The sequence below is a fragment of the Protomyctophum bolini genome, assembly GCF_963924005.1.
Source record: "Protomyctophum bolini genome assembly, chromosome: 3".
In the NCBI taxonomy this organism is placed as follows: Eukaryota; Metazoa; Chordata; class Actinopteri; order Myctophiformes; family Myctophidae; genus Protomyctophum; species Protomyctophum bolini.
Genome location: NC_137864.1, coordinates 34,685,536 through 34,705,048, shown reverse-complemented (window position 1 = coordinate 34,705,048; position 19,513 = coordinate 34,685,536). Strand labels below are relative to the sequence as shown.

At 40.6% G+C, this 19,513-nt stretch overlaps 2 protein-coding genes across 4 annotated transcripts; both read right to left on the bottom strand.

Moving 5' to 3' along the window:
* Positions 1-878: 878 nt before the first annotated feature.
* Positions 879-6,559, bottom strand: LOC308312737 (uncharacterized protein). 2 transcript variants are annotated; one of them, XM_080759443.1, is made up of 5 exons: positions 6,300-6,559; positions 4,341-5,158; positions 4,106-4,207; positions 3,739-3,837; positions 879-3,237 (listed from the first exon to the last, which is right to left on the bottom strand). In XM_080759443.1, the coding sequence occupies exons 2-5, from the start codon at positions 5,106-5,108 to the stop codon at positions 2,059-2,061; spliced, it is 2,148 nt and encodes a 715-aa protein (XP_080615569.1). In that variant the 5' UTR covers positions 5,109-5,158; positions 6,300-6,559; the 3' UTR covers positions 879-2,058. The 2 variants fall into 2 exon arrangements, with proteins under 2 accessions (XP_080615569.1, XP_080615570.1); XM_080759444.1 differs by lacking the exon at positions 6,300-6,559 and adding an exon at positions 5,696-5,954.
* Positions 6,560-8,223: 1,664 nt separating this feature from the next.
* scrn2 (secernin 2) lies at positions 8,224-17,675 on the bottom strand. 2 transcript variants are annotated; one of them, XM_080756792.1, is made up of 11 exons: positions 17,580-17,670; positions 16,617-16,696; positions 14,900-15,052; positions 13,940-14,110; positions 13,023-13,204; positions 12,058-12,257; positions 10,990-11,205; positions 10,667-10,832; positions 10,228-10,408; positions 9,013-9,169; positions 8,224-8,666 (listed from the first exon to the last, which is right to left on the bottom strand). In XM_080756792.1, the coding sequence occupies exons 4-10, from the start codon at positions 14,099-14,101 to the stop codon at positions 9,017-9,019; spliced, it is 1,260 nt and encodes a 419-aa protein (XP_080612918.1). In that variant the 5' UTR covers positions 14,102-14,110; positions 14,900-15,052; positions 16,617-16,696; positions 17,580-17,670; the 3' UTR covers positions 8,224-8,666; positions 9,013-9,016. The 2 variants fall into 2 exon arrangements, with proteins under 2 accessions (XP_080612918.1, XP_080612919.1); XM_080756793.1 differs by lacking the exon at positions 8,224-8,666 and adding an exon at positions 9,709-9,763 and having other exon boundaries at positions 9,100-9,169; positions 17,580-17,675.
* Positions 17,676-19,513: the final 1,838 nt, after the last annotated feature.

Genomic DNA, 19,513 nt, shown 5'->3' with positions numbered 1-19,513 from the left:
TGGTGCAAAGAGGATTTAAACCATATTGCCAAACAAAAGTCCACTCCCCACTTACAACAGGGTGATCCTATTAATAGGGTCAAGCCATGCCAATTCAAATCATAAATTAACTTGCAACCAGTTTGTTACAAATGTCAGATGATACTTTGTTCCATTAAACATGTGGGTTTTCATACCAAAATACAGTATCAGATAGTAACGGTTACGGTAATAACACAGAAAATGAATCTCAGGTACATTTATACGATTCAGGCACATATCTTGCAGTGGCGTTATGGCAAGCTGCCCCTCTTAATATGGTTGCGGCATTGATGCCCCAGTGGCTTCTACACCTTTGTCTAGGTGTTCAAGCACTTGTACTTACCAACCACATGATCAAGGTCTGTCAATGGAATCAGGACTAAACATAGGCCTACGTACAATATCTCTAATACAGTCAAATTCAATACTGTTGCCAAATACCGCTGTGGGCAACAGTTTGATGTGCACACTGCACAGTACATGCTGCTGCAGAGTATACTTTTTTTCTCTTTTTAGCACCAGCTAGAACACTAGCCACCCCCATCTCCCTCCCCTCATACTGTAGCTCTAGACTCTAGAGATACAATATCAAGGTAGGGAGAGGTATGGGGCTACGAGAACACAAGACTAGTCTAGGCCAGTCAGTCAGTTAAAACCACTTTGTTTAGGACATCTCATTTTCTATACTAGTAACAATTGTCACCATTACTATGTACAAATTAATTTAAGCTCAACTGCACCATGATGCATAGGCAGCATAGATTTCCACCAAATTGATTATGGGTACAAGTCAGTAATTTCTTTGTATATTTAAGTTACCGGTATGTCACATTTTTGTTTACAATGACGAAAAGGCAAACGGAAATGTATGTTTTATTTATATTCCACTGTTCAAAGCCAAATAAACAATTTCTAATCGCAAATATTTACATGACAATTAATCTGCAACAATATATCAGCCCTCTGTGGTGCAGGGGGAAAAGTACCTGAACACCATTGTAGAGACTGGAGTTGTTTTCCTCCACCGTGTCTCCAGCTTGGCCAGGTGCTCCAAACACACACATTTGACCATGTTTGTGGGTGGGAATTCTGCACGGAGCAGAACTAGGAGTGCTACTGTTCCTCCACGTGTATTAAGCCTGGTGAAACTTCACTGTCAGGTGAAAACTGAAAAGAAGTGGCTGGTGACTATGTGTGGATAGGGATGTTAATTAATCAAAAATCGACAAAACAGTTAATGAACTGAAAATTCAGCAATTTTCTGTGAATGTAATGCTGTCTGCACGCGGTAGAGGATAATATGCCTTTTGTATTATTTCTGTATATCAGCAAAATGTTGATTTTGATGTTAGACAGGGGAGGTAAATGAAGATTCTTGGATAAAAATTAAAAAAAAACACGGCTTATCAACTAACCAGTTAATCGATTGATAAGGATATCAATTCATTCATTAATCGATCATTTGCACCCCTAGTAGTGGAGGAAACGTGGTTGCCTAAGTACACCTTCAATTAGTAGTGGGTGCAATGAAATGGCGTAATTGGCAATGAGAAAATGAAAAACAAAATAAAAACATTGATCAAAAGCACTTTGGTCACATGGGGTGTAAAGAAACAGACATACCCACATCAGAACGCCACCTTCGCTGCTCACAATACTTGGTCATCTCAGTGCTGAAGGGATATTTCAATACTGCCTGTGTGGAACTCGGTCAAACCAGTGCACTAGGTTATTAGCCAAGTGTGTATAGTTTAGGCAGATTCTATTTCCTTCGTTTACCGTAAACTGCTTCAGCACAGGTGATTTCCCCTCAAAGCCTTTACATCTTGTGATAAAAATGAGGTCATATGAATCCATGATTTGGTCCTGCCTCAAAAGGCACTTCCAAACATCCTGGAAGTCAGTCCATTTGTTCCTGTTCAGGTAGCAACCTTGGCTCAATTCTCTTCTGACAATTGTTGTCTGGTGGGAACGTTTTAAAAGTTTAACGGTACTCGCAATACATTTCAATGAGATGCTTTTCTGTATCAGTAGCCTCTAGTCTGTTTTTGTTTCTACATTTTGCAAAAAGCGAGGCCTTGACATTGCCGGTGTTTTTTTCGGTCGAGGCTGAATTGTGTTTTGATTTTGAGTTGGACAACTCAAATGAATGAGCTGACGAGTTATAGTAGGACTAGGTTGGTATGATGTGTTCACTTGGCCAGATGGTGCTTGGTAGGTGTTTAAAGTCGATACACTTGGACAAGGGGGGTATCCAGGAACGAAAGGGACAGGAGGCGGCATTCCAAATCTAATTCCCCAGGTAGGAGGCATGGCAGGGGTGGCTGTTGAATATGTATATGGGAAGAACGGAGGTGGAGGGTAAGCTGGCGTAGGAGGTGGTTTAGACATATCGTTGTAAACTGGCATCACAAGCGTAGGAGGTGGCTTAGACATATCGTAAGGTGGCATCCCAGGCGGTTTGGATACAAAGTAGGAAGGCTTTGCCTCTTTTGGAATCTCTATCGACTCCTTTTTCTGAGGACCATAACTAGATCTGCTTGATGACAAGGATCTGCTATGATGACGAGAAGACACTCTTCTGTCCCTCCTCAGGTCACTATCGCTTTTCTCAAAGTCATCCTTCTTTCCATACAACCGCTCCTGAATTCGACTTGACATTTGGCCCAGCTCTTCAAACCCTAGATCCATACCAATGACCTGCAATAGATCCTGCATTTGCCTGCTCTTCTGCTCATCTACAGGTCTAACAAGAATATTTTCCACCAATTGGGGAGACATAGCTCTAGAGCGAACAAGATTGCCTTCTACACTACTCTTGTTCAGAGAGATCTCATCAGACTGAGCCCCTTTTTGAAAACTTCTGTAGGATGAGTTTTGACGGGGCAGTTGACTGCTCCCGTTCCCCTTTTGGGGAACTGGGGATCCCCGACTCTCACTCCAGGCAAGCTTATCTGGCTGTCGCTCCTGTCGACTAGTTGTCCTGTCAGACCACAAAGGCTTCTCAGCATTCAGGCGAGGAGTCTGAGGACATGTCGGGCCATCAGCTGCAACAGTAGACTGACTAACAATCTTGATGAGCTTGTCAACATTCACTCCTTTGTTAAGCAAACCAAGGAAACGTTCAAAACCCTTTTCAGCTGCATTGTGCTCCTGTTCTGGCCTTTCACCAAGACCAGGACCTTCGCCGGTGACATCAAGCTCATCCTCAAAAGCCTGAAATGAAAAATAAACAGAAATAAGCAATCAATCACACATTAAAGGACAATACTAGTCTAATTTTGACATATCGCCATGAGCAGAGATTGCCCCATCTTAACAAATGTGTATGCACATCATTGTATGCACTGCAATGTCTACTATATAAAGTTCAAAATGTGGTGGGCAGGCGGCCAGTGTCTGTCTGTGGAGGGTGCGCAGATATACCCACTTATGGACTTTATTTGCACATGAATTACTCCGGCAACGGCATGCAGATATGCCGAAATATGTGCAAATAGGCTTTGCTAATGATTATGCCGAAATATGGACTGTGAAAGTGTGAAAGAGAGAGGGGCATGATCATCATACCTTTAAAAAAATAAACAGTATCATCATATGTAAAAAAGGAACTTGTTTTGAAGGCAAGAGAACAGACTTAAGCAACCATTATCTGCACAGACGTGGATGTGAGTAGATAAATATAATTCGTAAAAGGATCTCGTAGAATAAGCCTACCTGTTCATAAGATGTATTCCTTTCATGTCTCAATCTATTTCGATGATCTTCATAGTCTGAGGAAGGACTGTAATCTCTCTCTCGGGGTATGGCATCAACCTGATAAAAATAAATTGAAGAATGTTGCAATGTTGAATAAACAAAAAAGGAAATTAAGTTTAAACTTTTAAATCACACTTGAGTTCATCCAACCTAAGCATAATACAAATGCAGTTGGAAATAAATAAATGAAAAGTTTGCAATAATTAAACAAACCAGTTTGAATCAATCGTCACAATAACCTTGAAAATAATTGGTAAAATTAAAGATGTGGATAGATACATAATGCATTAAGCATCAATGAGCATATTGTCAAAGAAGAGCTTACCTGTTCATAAGATGTATTCCTTTCATGTCTCAAACTATTTTTCCGATGATCGCCATAGTCTGAGGAAGGACTGTAGTCTCTCTCCCGGGGTATGGCATCGACCTGATTCAAAATAGTGATACAAATTAGGAAATGTTTTAACTATAAAATCAAACTTCTGAGTTAATCCCACAATACAAATGGATCTGGAAATTAAATAAACAAAGGTGAAGACATAAACCACTTGTCACAATACCGTTGAAAAGAACTGGGTAGATTGTGTCTCTTCATCATTGCTGCAGTCTTGAAAATGTCTCTCTTTGTAGTGTGCAGGTGATTTTCTGTATGTGGAATCATCAGATGGTTGGTTGTATGTGAAATCTTCAGGTTGGTTCCTGTGTGATGAATCCCTAGATGTTTTCTTGTAGGATAAATTATCCCTAGGTGGTTGTCTACATGGGAAATCATTTTCCCTGTACATATGATTAGATGATTGCCTGTATTCAGAATCATCTGGTGATTGCCCATATTTGAAATCGTCAACATCCTCTGTAAACCTCCGTCGTTTCTTTTCAGAAAGGCATCGCTCGGTCTCAGAAGACAAGAATTTGATGGCCGATTTCTTGCGGGCAATCTCTTCCTCGATCATTTGAAGCTGTCTCTGTTTTCGCACAAATTCCTCGTCCATCTCCTTGAATCTTGGATATTCCCTGTCCATGTATTTTACAGGGGAAATGCTACCAAGACTGTTACTGTGCCTCTTCAATGGGCTTCTTCTAGTCTGGTCACTGTTCGACGATTTTTCAATGAACACCTGTCTCCTAGGGGTGTCACTGTGCTCCCCATCTCCTCCGGACCTCTCCATACTACTCGGTACCTCTCCACCATACCAGTGTGTATCCCTTTGTGTATCATGGTTATGTTCTTGTCTTTCTTCCCATCCGTCATCATAATAATCCTCATGTCTTGTGTCTCCATCTTCATACTGGGGATTTCGGTAATACGTTGATTCCCTTGAGTTCATTCTCTCAAGATGACTCTGGTGGGCCTGGCTGGGTGTTTTTCAAAGGTGTACTGCAACCAAAACAAAAACAATTACAGTACTACACTTGGCCAATCTCACAAAAAAGGTCAAAACAATCCAGTTGAATCACAGACAGCGAACAAAATTAAATTACTCATCGATGCTTTGCACTCCATACCACATTTACTAAGCAAAATAATGTCTTTGGGTCCATGCCAACTTTGCAAAGCTATTTACTATGTCAAAAATGTTCAACAAAACACAAGTTTAAACTAATGACTCTGCCATTTTAGCATTTGGTCATTTAAAATGTATATAATGCAAAGAAGACAATCATATTTCATTGTTTTGGAAGGCAGGTCTGTTTGGGGTAAGTGCCATGTTCCCTCAGCACGCTCCTATCAGTTTTACACCAATATTACCAATATACATAAGGCCCATAACAGAGCAAGTACTATGCAGGAAGTGTAAGAAATATATTTGGTTAAAACAAATGTTGAAGCTCTATATTCTCATTGCAATGCAATTGCCAGTGCTTGGGATCAGGAGAATGCCCACTCTTTAAATCAAGTGAACAACCAACCCACTAGCTTCAAATCAGTGTTCTAGTTCCAGTTTGCTAATTTCTTTGTCATCCAATTCCACTTGTTTATCCTCAATATCCTGTAGGAGTTCTCTCTCCTGATAGGATCAAATTGATATCACGATCTGCTGCAAATGCATTTTCATCAGGAGTCTAAGAGATGAAGGGTGTCCATATTGAACACTACAAGCAAGATGTTGTCTTGGTGACAATAACTTGTCTCCATTGATTAGATTGGAATAATACTCGTTTTTCAACTAGAGGATCACTCACTGGCTCGGCCCGAGCGAAAAGCCTAAGTTAACCTTAGCAAGTCAACTCATTTATCTTAGTGGTGGTCGCTACTGTTGCTTAGTTAATGAATGGTGGTATGTGTTACCACTAGCTCTCTTGAAATACATGTTAAAACTATGATTTCAAAAAGATACGTCGTTTGTGCAGATCCAGGATACACAACATTAACGTTAACCTAGCATAGCATTTAGCCCCGATGCGTTCCCTCAGTCCCTACGCTCATTCGGAGCTACAGAATGAGAGTAGAGACTGAGGGAACGTATCGGGGCTAGCATAGCATCAACGTGCACTTAGCTATTGTAGAATGAAGTTACCTTCTCTGCTGCTTCCGATCGTCATAGCAATTTACAAATGCATGCGTTTACTACAAGAAAACAATGATGGAATTCTTGTTTTGTGAAATGACTTATTTGGATACAAATAAACCGCCTTTAAAAATGTTATGTGGCGCTCGCGCGGGACCGGGTATGTGACAGTGACAGTGAGCTATAGTTGCTTTGCTTGTTTGCTATCCCAAAATTTCTGTCGTCTAGTAAAAGTCTAACCTCGCGTCACCAGGCTTTCTGAAAGTCTGGTGACCATAGACTCTAGACTAGCTATGCTGGTGAGTGGTGACGTGAGGTTTAATCGACTCGACGCGATTACCCCACGAGCTTTACGGACTGCAAAGAGAGATCTCTTTGCTGACTGTTCGGACTTCTGAGTGTCTGACATGAGTTGCACTACCTCCACCCACTGGACGGAGGCTTAAACGCCAAGCATGTTTTTGATTGATTGATTGAAATATTTATTAACAGTTTGTAGAATTACAGTACATTTCAAGCACAAACTCAATACAAAGACTGTTAACTGTGAGTGGACGACCCAATTAAGCATTACACTTGTTTACAACAGGGTCCACATTGTTCAATTCATCAAAACATTTAGAGACATACAAATAGACACTTCTATGTCGTTCAAAAACAGAACAGGAATTCATCATATAGGAAGCAAAAAGGGAAAAGATACATATCATGGGGGGGCATTCAGATTTTACAGAGGCCAGTTTCGAATTGCAGCCATCCGTAGGTGCCCTTTGAGAGCGGTTTTGAAGGAGTCAAGGGATTCACATGTCTTAATGACTGTTGGTAGGGCGTTCCACATTTTGGTGGCATAGGAGCGAAAATAATTTAGTCCCTTGTTTGTGCCGAATCTGGGTTGTACATGGTTTGTTGTGAAGTAGTAGTCACTCACTATTCATCGAAAATTCGAAATGTCTTTATATTTCTAATTAATAAACAACATATCTCTCTATCTCTATGTAGGATCTCCTCACTGGTCAACAAGAACACCCTGAAGAACCTTACAGGAGCCCTCTTACAAGGTTCTTTGACTATGCATGCACCTCTTGGTACCACAGCACCTCAAAGGCCCTTAAAACAAGGCTCCAAACTTGGCCTCATTACCCGGACCCACCTCACCCCTGCCCACTTTAATATAGGCTGGAATGGTTTAGGGTCGACGACAGAGTACAGCATCTTTCTTGCAATTGGTCTGGTGACTCGTCCACAAGATTCGATACACCACCAAGATACCCATGTGTCTAAATACTTCCTTAATGTCAACGAAGTCCACACCCATAACACCAGAGGAGGTCAACAAACCATTAACCCAGATTCGGCACAAACAAGGGACTAAATTATTTTCGCTCCTACCAAAAAAATAACGCCCTACCAACAGTCATTAAGACATGCGAATCCCTTGACACCTTCAAACTCTCAAAGGGCACCTACGGGACAGCTGCAATTCGAAACTGGTTCCCATTAAATCTGATTCTCCCACCCACCCCTTTTTACTTCCTCTATGATGATTTCCTGTTTTTGAATATAGTGTATATTTGTACGTCTCTAAATTTTGTTATGATGAATTGAACATGGTGGACCCTATTGTAAACAAGTGTAACGCTTTATGGCTCCTGGGCTCTATGCTATTAGTGACTTTTCGCTCTACATTAAATATCTTCGGTTTTGCCCCACAACATTTATGCTGAGATTTAAGTGTTTAAGCAGCAAGATAGTTTTACGCATACATTACATAATAGTAATATACTTGGTTGACACAAACAGTTTGACAGTATTTTCTTTGAGTTTTAAGTTTTTGGGGGAATAAACAGCACCACGGTATTCATCACCTCAAATGCTTTCATTGTTATGCAATTTAACTAAAAACTATACATAATGTTAAAAAAGCACAACAAACAACTGAGTACAATCTTTATTAAATCTCTCCCCTAGGGGTGTCCATCGAATGAGCCCATTCACTGGCAACATAAATAGCATGTTAAACAAAATACCATACTGTACTTACAATATTTGTGCAATGTCATATTCAGCTCTACATAGACGCCTGTGTAATCTACAGCATTACATTCACTCACTAATGAGGTGCAGTCATTGCTCCCCGGAGAGATACTGATGATAATATGCTCCAATCACGTGGAGCGTTTAGACCAGTGGTTCTCCACTCAGGGCTCCTTGAGGGGGTTCCAAAAGTACTCAATGGTTGAGAAATTTAGTCTGTGTTAATGATGGAATGATGATGTCGTTGTGTGTGTGTTTTGTGAGAGGGAGACTGATCAAACAGGGAACAAGGAGCCAGTCCCAGGGCCGTCTGAGAGCACTAGGGATCTCCACTTGGGGGCACTGTAACAAAAGACAATTTAATACAGCAGATGTTGAAAAATGACCAACAGTCTGGCATAACATTCAGGCAATATGTTACCACTACTTTGAACCTGGTGTTAATATTTTGGGCATATCAGTATAACTATAAGCAAACGTTTCAACATATTTCAAATATTTTAAACAAATGAACGAACAAGAAGGTATCAACATACAGACTGGCAGAAATTGGCAGAAATGTGCACGCTCACATGCACTCACTCGCACCTACCAGCTACAACAGCACGCACGCATGCACACATGCATGCACGCACGCACACATCCATGTGATACTCATAAAGGTACACAAAAGAGAATGTCTGCTTACCTTCTCACTGGTAAAACTTTATCTCTGTGTCCACACAGTCGAAGAACAAGTCGCCCAGTTCATCCCCTGATATCTCTCCGTTCAGCATGGCTGAAATTTCACTCAGACACTGGACCTCCAGCTCTCTTAGGATTTCATAGACAGCTAAACCCTCTTCCTGAAGGACACAGGACGTGGGTCAGATAGAAAGCAGAGAAACAAAGATCATGCCACACATTAAAATAGTGTTAATTTAACTCAGAAGAGCGTTCGAATTGTGCAACCAAATTAACCCTTAAAGGACATCACCCATTATCAACGTTTATTCATATAATTGGTCCTCCTCAGTCATTTATAATATGGTACCATTTTTGCCAACTCAGTCTGTCTCATAGGAGGGCTGTGAATAGTTCAGAAACCCGCCAACCAGTGACGATCGATGGGGAATCCAAGTTAGTAGAAACTGCAGGTTTTCTATACCTGGACAGTTAGCATGCTAAAATAGAAGTCATTGTTCTCGTTTTTTCTACATCTGGTAGGCGGGTTTCTTAAAAATATATATATTTGTATAGCACCTTTCATGACATGAAATGCAGCTCAAAGTGCTTTACAGGGCAATGGGGAAAAAAGAAAAGCAAGGAATTAAACAATAGCAGTAATGTAATACAGTGAGGACATGAATAACAAGGAATTTAAAAGGTCAATAAAAAGCTTCACCGTGTTTTATAGTTGGCATTGTTTAGGCACAGCGAGCAGGCCAGCAGTGGAAGACCTGAGGGGGGCGGTTTGGGACAGGCAGGCAGTCATGTAGGTAAGAAGGTGCGAGACCATTGAGAGCTTTATAAACAAGTAAAATAATTTTAAAATCAATCCTAAAAACAACTGGAAGCCAATGCAGTGAAGCTAAAACTGGAGTAATATGTTCTCTCATCTTAGTTTTAGTTAAAACTCTGGCTGTCGCATTTTGGACAAGTTGTATCTGTCAGTTGTTTTTTATACCTTTCATGATTCATTACTGTATGTGAAAACATAAAAATTCAATAAAAAGTTATTAAAAAAAAAAAAAGATTCATAGATCGAGTAGAAAAGAACCAATTTATCATGAGCATTCCTGAGGATCAATTATACAAAGATAGGTTGAAAATGGGTGATGATGTCGTCCTTTAACTTCCAATTGTACACTCTTCAGAGTTAATCAGACTTACTGTACTATGCAAGTCTTTCAACAGTACTCACTGGGTTGGTCTTCATAGTGTTATGAGCGACCTGGTGGGCCTTGTAAAGGTCATGTCGGCGCTCCACCTTTTTCTGGAAGCGAGGTTGCATCCTGACTGGGTCGTCAGGTCCATACTGTGGGGAGACAACCCTCGAAACTGGGGTGATACAGTCAGTGAAGACAAAAGGCTTGAATATAGACCTACAGAAACACAAGGGGACAACAAGGTAACCAGGACATACAGGCACGAACACAGACATTAAAAATAAAATAAACGTTGTTGTTGGGCAGAAACCATGGCATATATCTCCATATGCCACCATTTTGTTTGTTAAGGGACGCTAGCCCCTCCTATATCCAGCTTTTGGTGTCTGTCCAGTCCTTGTAGTCCAAATAGGACTTAGATACAGCAGACTAAGAAAGTTGAAGTGTGTATTTAGGACTGGGCCAGTGACAAACCTGGAAGGGTTAGGGGTCCCAGTGAGGAAGTGAATGCAGGGCAGGCTTGGGTCCCTTGGCAGGATGGACACCATGCTGCCAGTGGTGCAGAAACCTTCTGAATCCATGCAAATGCCACTGGGCTTGTCCCTTAAAATGGACATCATTACTTCTGCTGTCACTGAGCCTGTAGATAAAACAAGGTAAGGCCTAACTTATACTTTGTCGTATGGCTGTGTCATTCACAGAAAAATAAAAATAAATTACATATTCCGTAATTGGGCATAAACATTCTCTGTTGCATCCTGATCCTGTGAGGTGTTGCTGTCCTGTGTGTCCCTCACCATCATGTTTTTGGAGAAGCTCTGTGCCTCCACTGTATCGCTGCTTGGCCAGTTCCATTCTTGCGGGGGGATTCTCTGGGCTGAATACCTGAGAAAAGTTGAATTGTCCCACTCCATCCCACCAGCCATGGGCCTGGGCCACAGACCGCAGCTCTGGGTGCTCTACTGTGATCTCAGTGCCGATGGTCAGTTGATTGGAGATGTTTTTCACACCCTCTGAGAGAAACAAGTAGTTACATTCTGTGTAGAAATCCCAATGAACATGAAGTCAACTTTTCTATACAAAACTCAAGACTTCAAGTACTAGAATGGCCTAAGCCTCAGTTCTGTACATATCATCTACAGACATACTTACTGTATGGAGTAACTAATCTATCCAAAGCCATGTGTCCTTGGGCAAATCAATAAACTCCTGCACTTATTTGAATGAATGAAACCTTATTTTAACCAATCTGTATGGTAGAGTATTTTAATACAATATATAACAGGGACTACTGGAGATCATAGACACCTACAAGTACCTATCGCTATGTGTACACATGAACAACAACCTAAAAGGGACAGACAACACAGTGGCCCTCTCTACAGGAAGAAAACAGCAAGCTGTTCTTCCTAAGGAGACTCAGGTCCTTCTACATACAACAACATGATGCTGCATAGGTTCTACCAGCATTTAGTGGCCAGTGTGCTCTTCTTTGCATAATTTGCAGGTGGGTAACATCAACACAATGGACATTAACAGATTGAACAAGCTGGTGAAGAGGGCCAGCTCCATCGTTGGTGCTAAAATGGATGGTGTGGAGGTGGTGGTGGAGGCGAGGAATAGAGTTCTCACCTGGCCTGCGGCCATAACTGGGCCCTAACTGGGCTGGCCCGGCCCGACAAACTAGCATAATAGGCCTGTCCCATTTGCATTTCCCATTATCTACTGTGTATAGACTGTTCATATTTTCCATACTGTCAATAGATTGTTTGGGGCCACAGGTCGCATTTACTATGAAATTGTGCATTTCCCGTCAGTTGTCAGAACATGAAAGTTGTGGATTGCAGCTTTAACACAAAATTCACCTGTGACTTTCTGTGCCACCCAGAGCCTGCCAGCAGTTTCCAGAACCCAGGCCTCATTGCGGTCCACCAGGAGATATGTGTTGTGGTAGCTGAATGGTTCAGGATCCTCTCTACAAGGTCCTCCTTGGCCATACTGCTCCATGAGGTCAGTGATCACTGTCACCGCCTCCCATGCACTGTCTCCACGTTCCAGTCCCAAGCTGCCAATTATGAGACATGCTTGTTTATATTGAACAGGAACAGGACAAGCTGGTGCCAAAACGCTGTCATGTTTAGCACTGCACTTTTCCTCTGGATGTTTTATGGAGGAAGGATTGTGTCTTCTACATATTAAAGAAGCTACATTTTCCCATCAAGGGGTTCCTAATAAAATGTCATGAGCTTCATATGCACCTGATAGGAAACATTACTGGAATGAAGACAGTGATTTATAGCTTGGACATCATCCAGGGATAACATTTTGTCTGACTCATTTCATTGACTGAGAATAATTGATAAGATTAACTAAACAGAATTACAGAACCCTCTGCAGAAAAGCCATCAGTTAGCCAATCAAATGGATGGATTTTATATATTTTTGGAAACAGACTAATTGTTTAGGTTTCACAGTAGGATTCAGGATTATATATATATATATATATATATATATATATATATATATATATATATATATATATATATATATATTTGGAACACACATACATAATATAAACATAAAAACAAACAAGAAAAAAGCTCTGACACAACATTATAAAAAGCATGCAAAGAATAAGAACAACGGAATTGCGTCCTAGCCATTGATAGTCTCTCAATAAAGATCTTTTTAAGTATTATATTTTGATAATTGATTTGCTTTAGTACAATAATTTTGAATACCAGATTTTTAATAACAGAGCATATTTCTAAATTGCAGTATTGATACTTAGCGTAAGTAAAAACTTTTCCCTCCATTGTTCAATACTTACCGGACTAGGTCCATGCCCAACAGAGCCTCCCCAGGCGTGACAGGCTCACGGGTCCACACAGCCTCATTCCCAATGCAGACTCCATGGTCACTGGCTCCCATCTCAGCACCCCATAACCAGGAAGGCCTACTGAGGACCACAGCATGGGTGTGCTCTACCTGAGGGATCTGAATGTATGTGCACTACACAGAGAGAGTGAGAGAGAAAAAGAGAAAGATTTGTAGCAGTAAAAATGTATGATTGTTAACTGAGTAGTCAGCTGGGGGGTGGGGGTAGGGAACTGTGATGGACATTGTGAATCTGTTTGTTTAACTGTATGTAATGTGTTTTATTTATCATTTCGTGATAAGATTTTGTTTGTATTTGTGCTGCCAGGGGGATGTGGGGGGGAAAACATATATGTCAATTGTTGAAAATACTTATGTGTACTGTAAAGAAAATGAATAAACATATGTTTTTAAAAAAAATGTATGATGTCAAAGAGCACATGTATTTTATATTTTCAAGTGCTATACGGTATTTTATACCTAAATGTGGATATAATACCTAGTAGACTGTAATGTGTATTGGTTGACGATCAGCTTCAGCTTGTACAAAATAGTCTTTTCAATGTCTCATATTTGATTGCTTAAGTTAATTGACAACAATCAGGTCCAACGTCCCACAATGTCATTGTAGCCAAATAAGCTTTCTATTAAGACATACTCAATCCATGCCATCAGTATACCACTGAACAAATTATTAGCATGAATGAGTTGTGATATAGCTATACAATTTTCACATGTACCATATAGATACCAGTCCAGATACAATTACAATTTATAACATCCATGAATAGTAAAACAGATTAGCATAGATTAGCAACTGCGTTGCAAGGGTTGACAGCTATGAGCTAATAGACAGCTTAGCCTGCCTACCTCCACCACGGAGCCTGTCGGGTGAGAGGCAGCGGGGAGGTACACCACCTCCTGAACCTCATCCCTGGGACGATCAGAGTTTTTCCCAAAAATGACATGATCATCACGAGAGCCAGGTGGCAAGGACACAAAACAGTCACATGACAGGGGGGGCTCTGCCATCCTAGAGAACTGAACAAAATAGAATTCCAGAGTAGAAAAGGTATCTATTATTATTTTTTATTAAAAAGAATCTTAACAGGCATACATTATAATGATACATGTGATGTGACTTTGTTTGCTCTTTGATTATATATCGGCCAAACCACGCACGTTTTATAATGACACAAATAAATAAATTGACACAATGGCAACATTTATTTTTCTGTAATTTGTTAAGTGTGGGCTTGCATCTAAAATCACGTATGACACCCAGCATACATAGTCTACTCTACAGCCAGGTTTGGTTAGACAAATCAGAATGACTCATCTCCATTCATTCATGCTTCAAATCTTCACCGTTTTGGGAAAAGTCAGATTGAACCGCCGGTGCACTGTCAGTCAGTCACTGCCCAACCCTTTCACACAGGGATTAGGAGGCTGAGTTTTGTGCAGAGCACTTTATTGACTGTAATCTTCACAAATCCGACTCGACACAGGTCCTTGTCATATCATTCTTGCCATCGATATTGTTTTCTGTTCATTGCGGAAGGAATAATGCAGTCAAATGTGAAATAATTGCTATAGCATTGATTCTACTACGACGTGTTTCAATCAATGTTTATTATGAATTCAGGCCTACAGTCGGAAGGGACTCGGGAGCGATGTCTGATCGTTTCCTTTTTGGAGAACGAAAGAAAGCACGCGTGCCATTTATTGTCAATGCATGGGGCGTTTGGCTCTATAAAAGTGTGAGCGATAGGGCTACTGTGACAACTACAACTAAATTATAATCCTCAAAGCTGGCGGAGAAAATGTTACCTTTTCAATCGCAACACACGGACCGGACAGCTAGCTGGGAGAAGGCAGGTTGTAGCGCTAGTACTGTATCAACTATCACGTGACCCACTGTGATCCATCCACTCTGGTCTGTACTTAAAGGTCTCGTCTCGTCTGCCCATTGCAAATCACTGTCTGGAAATAGAACACATGGTTTAACAACCCATGCAGTCTCAGAGTCTAGAGAGCATAGACCATGTGTAAAGATGTAGCCTACTGTACAGTAAATACACAGAACACAGGTTGTTTTAACCCAGTCCCGTATAACCTGATACAGAAACTGTAGGTCTACAGTAAATAAATATACACATGGTGGTTTAACCCAGGGCAGAACCAAAATATGTACAATAAATAGAAAGCTGTTGTTTAAACCAGATAACAGACCTGTGTAAAAACTGTAACAGGACATATGTGCCCACATGTAACATGATTAAACATTCGATTAAGGTCAGGGCTACAAAACCTGTATATTATCCAGTCATTTGGGGGCTTGAAGTTGAAGGATGAAACATGTTCACATTATGTATAGGCCTATTTTACATTACTACTAATACTAATAGGTACTTCTACTTTGATACTGTAAGTATATTTTGATGCCAGCCATAACTGTTATTTTCGTACTATTGTGGAAGATATTGATTGATTGATTGAAGTATTTATTAAGTATTTATTTGCAAAATTACAGTAGCCTACATTTAAGCACAACTCAATACAAAAACTGTTAACTGTGAGTTGATGACACCATAAAGCATTACACTTGTTTACAAGAGGGTCCACCGTTATCAATTCATCATAACATTTAAAGACAAATATACACTTATATACACTATATAGCCAAAAACAGGAAATCATCATAAAGTAGATAAAAAAAGGGGGGGGAAACATATACAGTGAGGGGAAAAGGGGGTGGGTGGTGGATTCAGATATTACTGGGGCCAGTTTCGAATTGCAGCCGTCCGTAGGTGCCCTTTGAGAGCGGTTTTGAAGGAGTCAAGGGATTCACATGTCTTAATGACACAGTCTATATGTAGACAAATGAGTCAGGTTTTTATTATCGTTCATTAATATTTACACTGTACCTCCACACAAAATATCTTTATGGTCTCAAAAATGTGTAAATCTTTCCTTCTACCTCATAATGAAACCAACAGCTCAGTCTCAAGGACACATGAATCCAAACAGAAACACTCTAAAATATATGGTTTCACCTATGTGAACCATGGGTTTTGTTAAGGATCAATGTGGTTATAAATAATTAAACAAAAGAAAACAGTAAACCTGCCCAACAGCATTGCAGTCTTGGTATGTCAGTCACCATAAAGACTAAGCTGCAGTTATTTATTCTTCTGCAATATATTTGAGCCTGAAGACAGATGTTATATCCGTCTAATTCAACACAACTGACAGTAACGTGACAATGTTTTACAGCACAGACTTAATGGACAATGGACAATTTTAGAATCACAGATCCTGCTTTTGACTTTTGGACATGTTTCAAGATTCCGCTGAGCACCTGGACCTATAAGTGGTAGCAATATGCCCAGCTTTGCAGGGTGTGTTGAGTTGTTTGGAGGAGAGAATATCAAAGTGGCATGGTGGTGAGTGGTGTTTCCTTGTGGCACCCTGCAGTACACACTTGGAATGCTGAGGACAACATGCTTGGATTCTTTAAAACATTTCTGAGTAGACAGTCTGTTACCTGAACAGCACTTGGCTACTTCCACACCCCCTCCGGCCTTTCATCTCCTGGAGCGTGCTGAAAACAGCCGCACATCCTGTCTGCCCAAAGACACAAACACTTAAATACACCAGGAGGAGTAAACACCCACCTGAGCCAAAGACAGTCACACCCTAGTAACACCTTGCACATACTGTATGTACAGACGTACAGATGCTATGTACAGCACAGTGTGAATTCATTTAGAAATGAAACAATTCATATCAAGTCATCTTCAAAATAAACACTTACAATGTGACGTGGTTCATGTGACATGATAAAATCAGGTCAAAATAAATAATAATAATTATTGTTTAATTATTACCAAAACATTGTACCACCATTGACAATCTAGCCCAGGGCTACTGAATTTAAGATGGCTCAGGGGACACTCAGCGAAATTACAAAAGTCCAAAGTCTGCACGCTAAAAATGTCAGTATTATTTAGAAACGTTTACAATGTGATTTTGTAACAGACTACACACGACTAGTATAAAAATTAAGGAAACACACAGTAAAAAGGACAAACCTCAATGAACAAAAACATTGTAATTAATCATGATGAAGTTACAAAATGAGGCTTCATTCACAAAATGTGAAGAGAACATATAATGAACAGATTATCACAGGTGAATATTTAAGTGGTTAATACTCAGCTGACATCAGGCCATATCACTTTCTCTTGGAACAAACAATACAATACCTACAATTTTGTTCAAAACAATTAAAATGACTAATTATATTTGTATTGGTAACCACCATGACGAGCCGCAGATACAAACGGGTTGAGTAGCACTGATCTAGCCAAAAACTAAAATAAAAATAATTAGCACTGCAGATGTACGTATACCTCTCAAAGTCATTTTTTAATGACTCATTTCAGCTGTTACTTGACTGCTTAGATTAGAAGATGTAAAAACCTGGTTAGACAAACCATTTCCAAACCTCAATGAAAGCAAAACTGAAGAAATTATCTCATCTTTCAAACTATCCATCCATATTATTTTGTCCATGCAGACTCGACTACTGCAAATACACTGGCACTGATCAGTCCTCACTCAGGCATCTTTAATGGTTCAAATGCAGCTGCTCGCCTTTTTATACTGGCACAGTAAAAAATATGACCATATCACTCTGGTATTGGCCTCACTTCATCTTCATTGACTTCCTGTTAGTTTTAGAATTAAAATGTAAGCTTCTATCATTTGTATTTAAATCTCGAAATGGGTTGGCTCCTCTCTATAAAAAACGTCAGGCAGAATATTTCTGAACTCCTGCACCGCTACAGCCAGTCAGAGCTCTGAGGCCTGCTGAGAAATTGCTGCTGGCTGTGCCCAGAACCGGTCAGAAAAGCAGGAGTGACTGTGGTCCGTACACTACATGCCCTTGCGGCCGCTGACCCCAAGCTGTGGAATAGCCAGCCTGGGCCACCCCTATCTAACAGATCTGCCCAGTCCATTGAGATTTTTTAAATCTGAAGACTTAATTGTTGTTATGAAGCATGTTGTTGATATAACTAATATTAAGCACCATCATGAAGCACTGTCCTGCCACTACCGATATAGAATGTTCTGCGTTGACACTTTATTTGATATTGTTGGTACAAAATAGTCTTTGAATGCATACAATGATACGATACAATACAATACAATACAATACAATACAATACAATACAATACAATACAATACAATACAATACAATACAATACAATACAATACAATACAATACAATACAATACAATACAATACAATACAATATTCACACATAAAATAAATATGCCAGCATTTCAAGCAAGTGTGAATGGGGTTAACACGCACGCGCGCACGCACGCACGCACGCACGCACGCACGCGCGCGCGCGCACACACACACACACACACACACACACACACACACACACACACACACACACACACACACACACAGTTAAGCTGTAGATGGTCTGCTTTAGCCTTCCCAGAGACAGGCAGACGTTGTGGCACTGAGGCCCAGTCTTTGAGCCAGCCATGTGAAGCTGTAGGCTGGCTGGAGGAAGATGAGGGGTGTTAAGGCACGGAAACAGCTGGTGGAGAGCCCAGAGGATATTAATCTGGGGGAAAGACAGGATGGCAGGAGAGGCCGCCTAATAAAGCATGGTATTACTGCTGCAGAGGTGTGTGTGTGTGTGTGTGTGTGTGTGTGTGTGTGTGTGTGTGTGTGTGTGCGCGCGCGCGTGCGCGCGTGTGTGTGTGTGTGTGTGTGTGTGTGTGTGTGTGCGCGTGCGTGTCTGCCTGTCTGTCTTCCTGAGGTATTATGGTGATCTGGGGACAAAATGCCTGTGTTTGTGTGTTGTGTACATGTGTCAAGGGGGCTGTCTGTCAGTCTGCTATGAGGTTTAGGCCCGTCTCACTTAAATATTCACTCAGCCAACAACAAGTCGGGGAACATTTCTGCATGATGATGGCTGATCTCAGAGTTTCAAACTTGCAGAAAGCCAGTGACGCGGCATTTAGTGCTCGTCTGACTCAACGGCTAAAACTATTAAAGGAGAATTCCATACTAAAAGGCTTTCTTACCTTTCGTTGTAGTTGTTACGTACCCACCAAAGAGGTCCAGGTGTTATTTTGTGCAAAAGCTCCTTATTGGCAATTTCCCCTACCATAAGCCCTACATGAATTGCATTGAATTGAATGGGAATTGAATGGGGCTATTGTGCTAATTCGCTTATTTCCATCGCTCAAAATTATAATTTATTTGTATATATCCTCTCTTCATAATGTAAATAATATCCCAAGCGGCACACTTTACTACTTATTTCGATGGAAATAAGCAACACCCCATAGCCCCATTCAATTCCCATTCAATGCAATGCAATTCATTGAGGGCTTATGGTAGGGAAA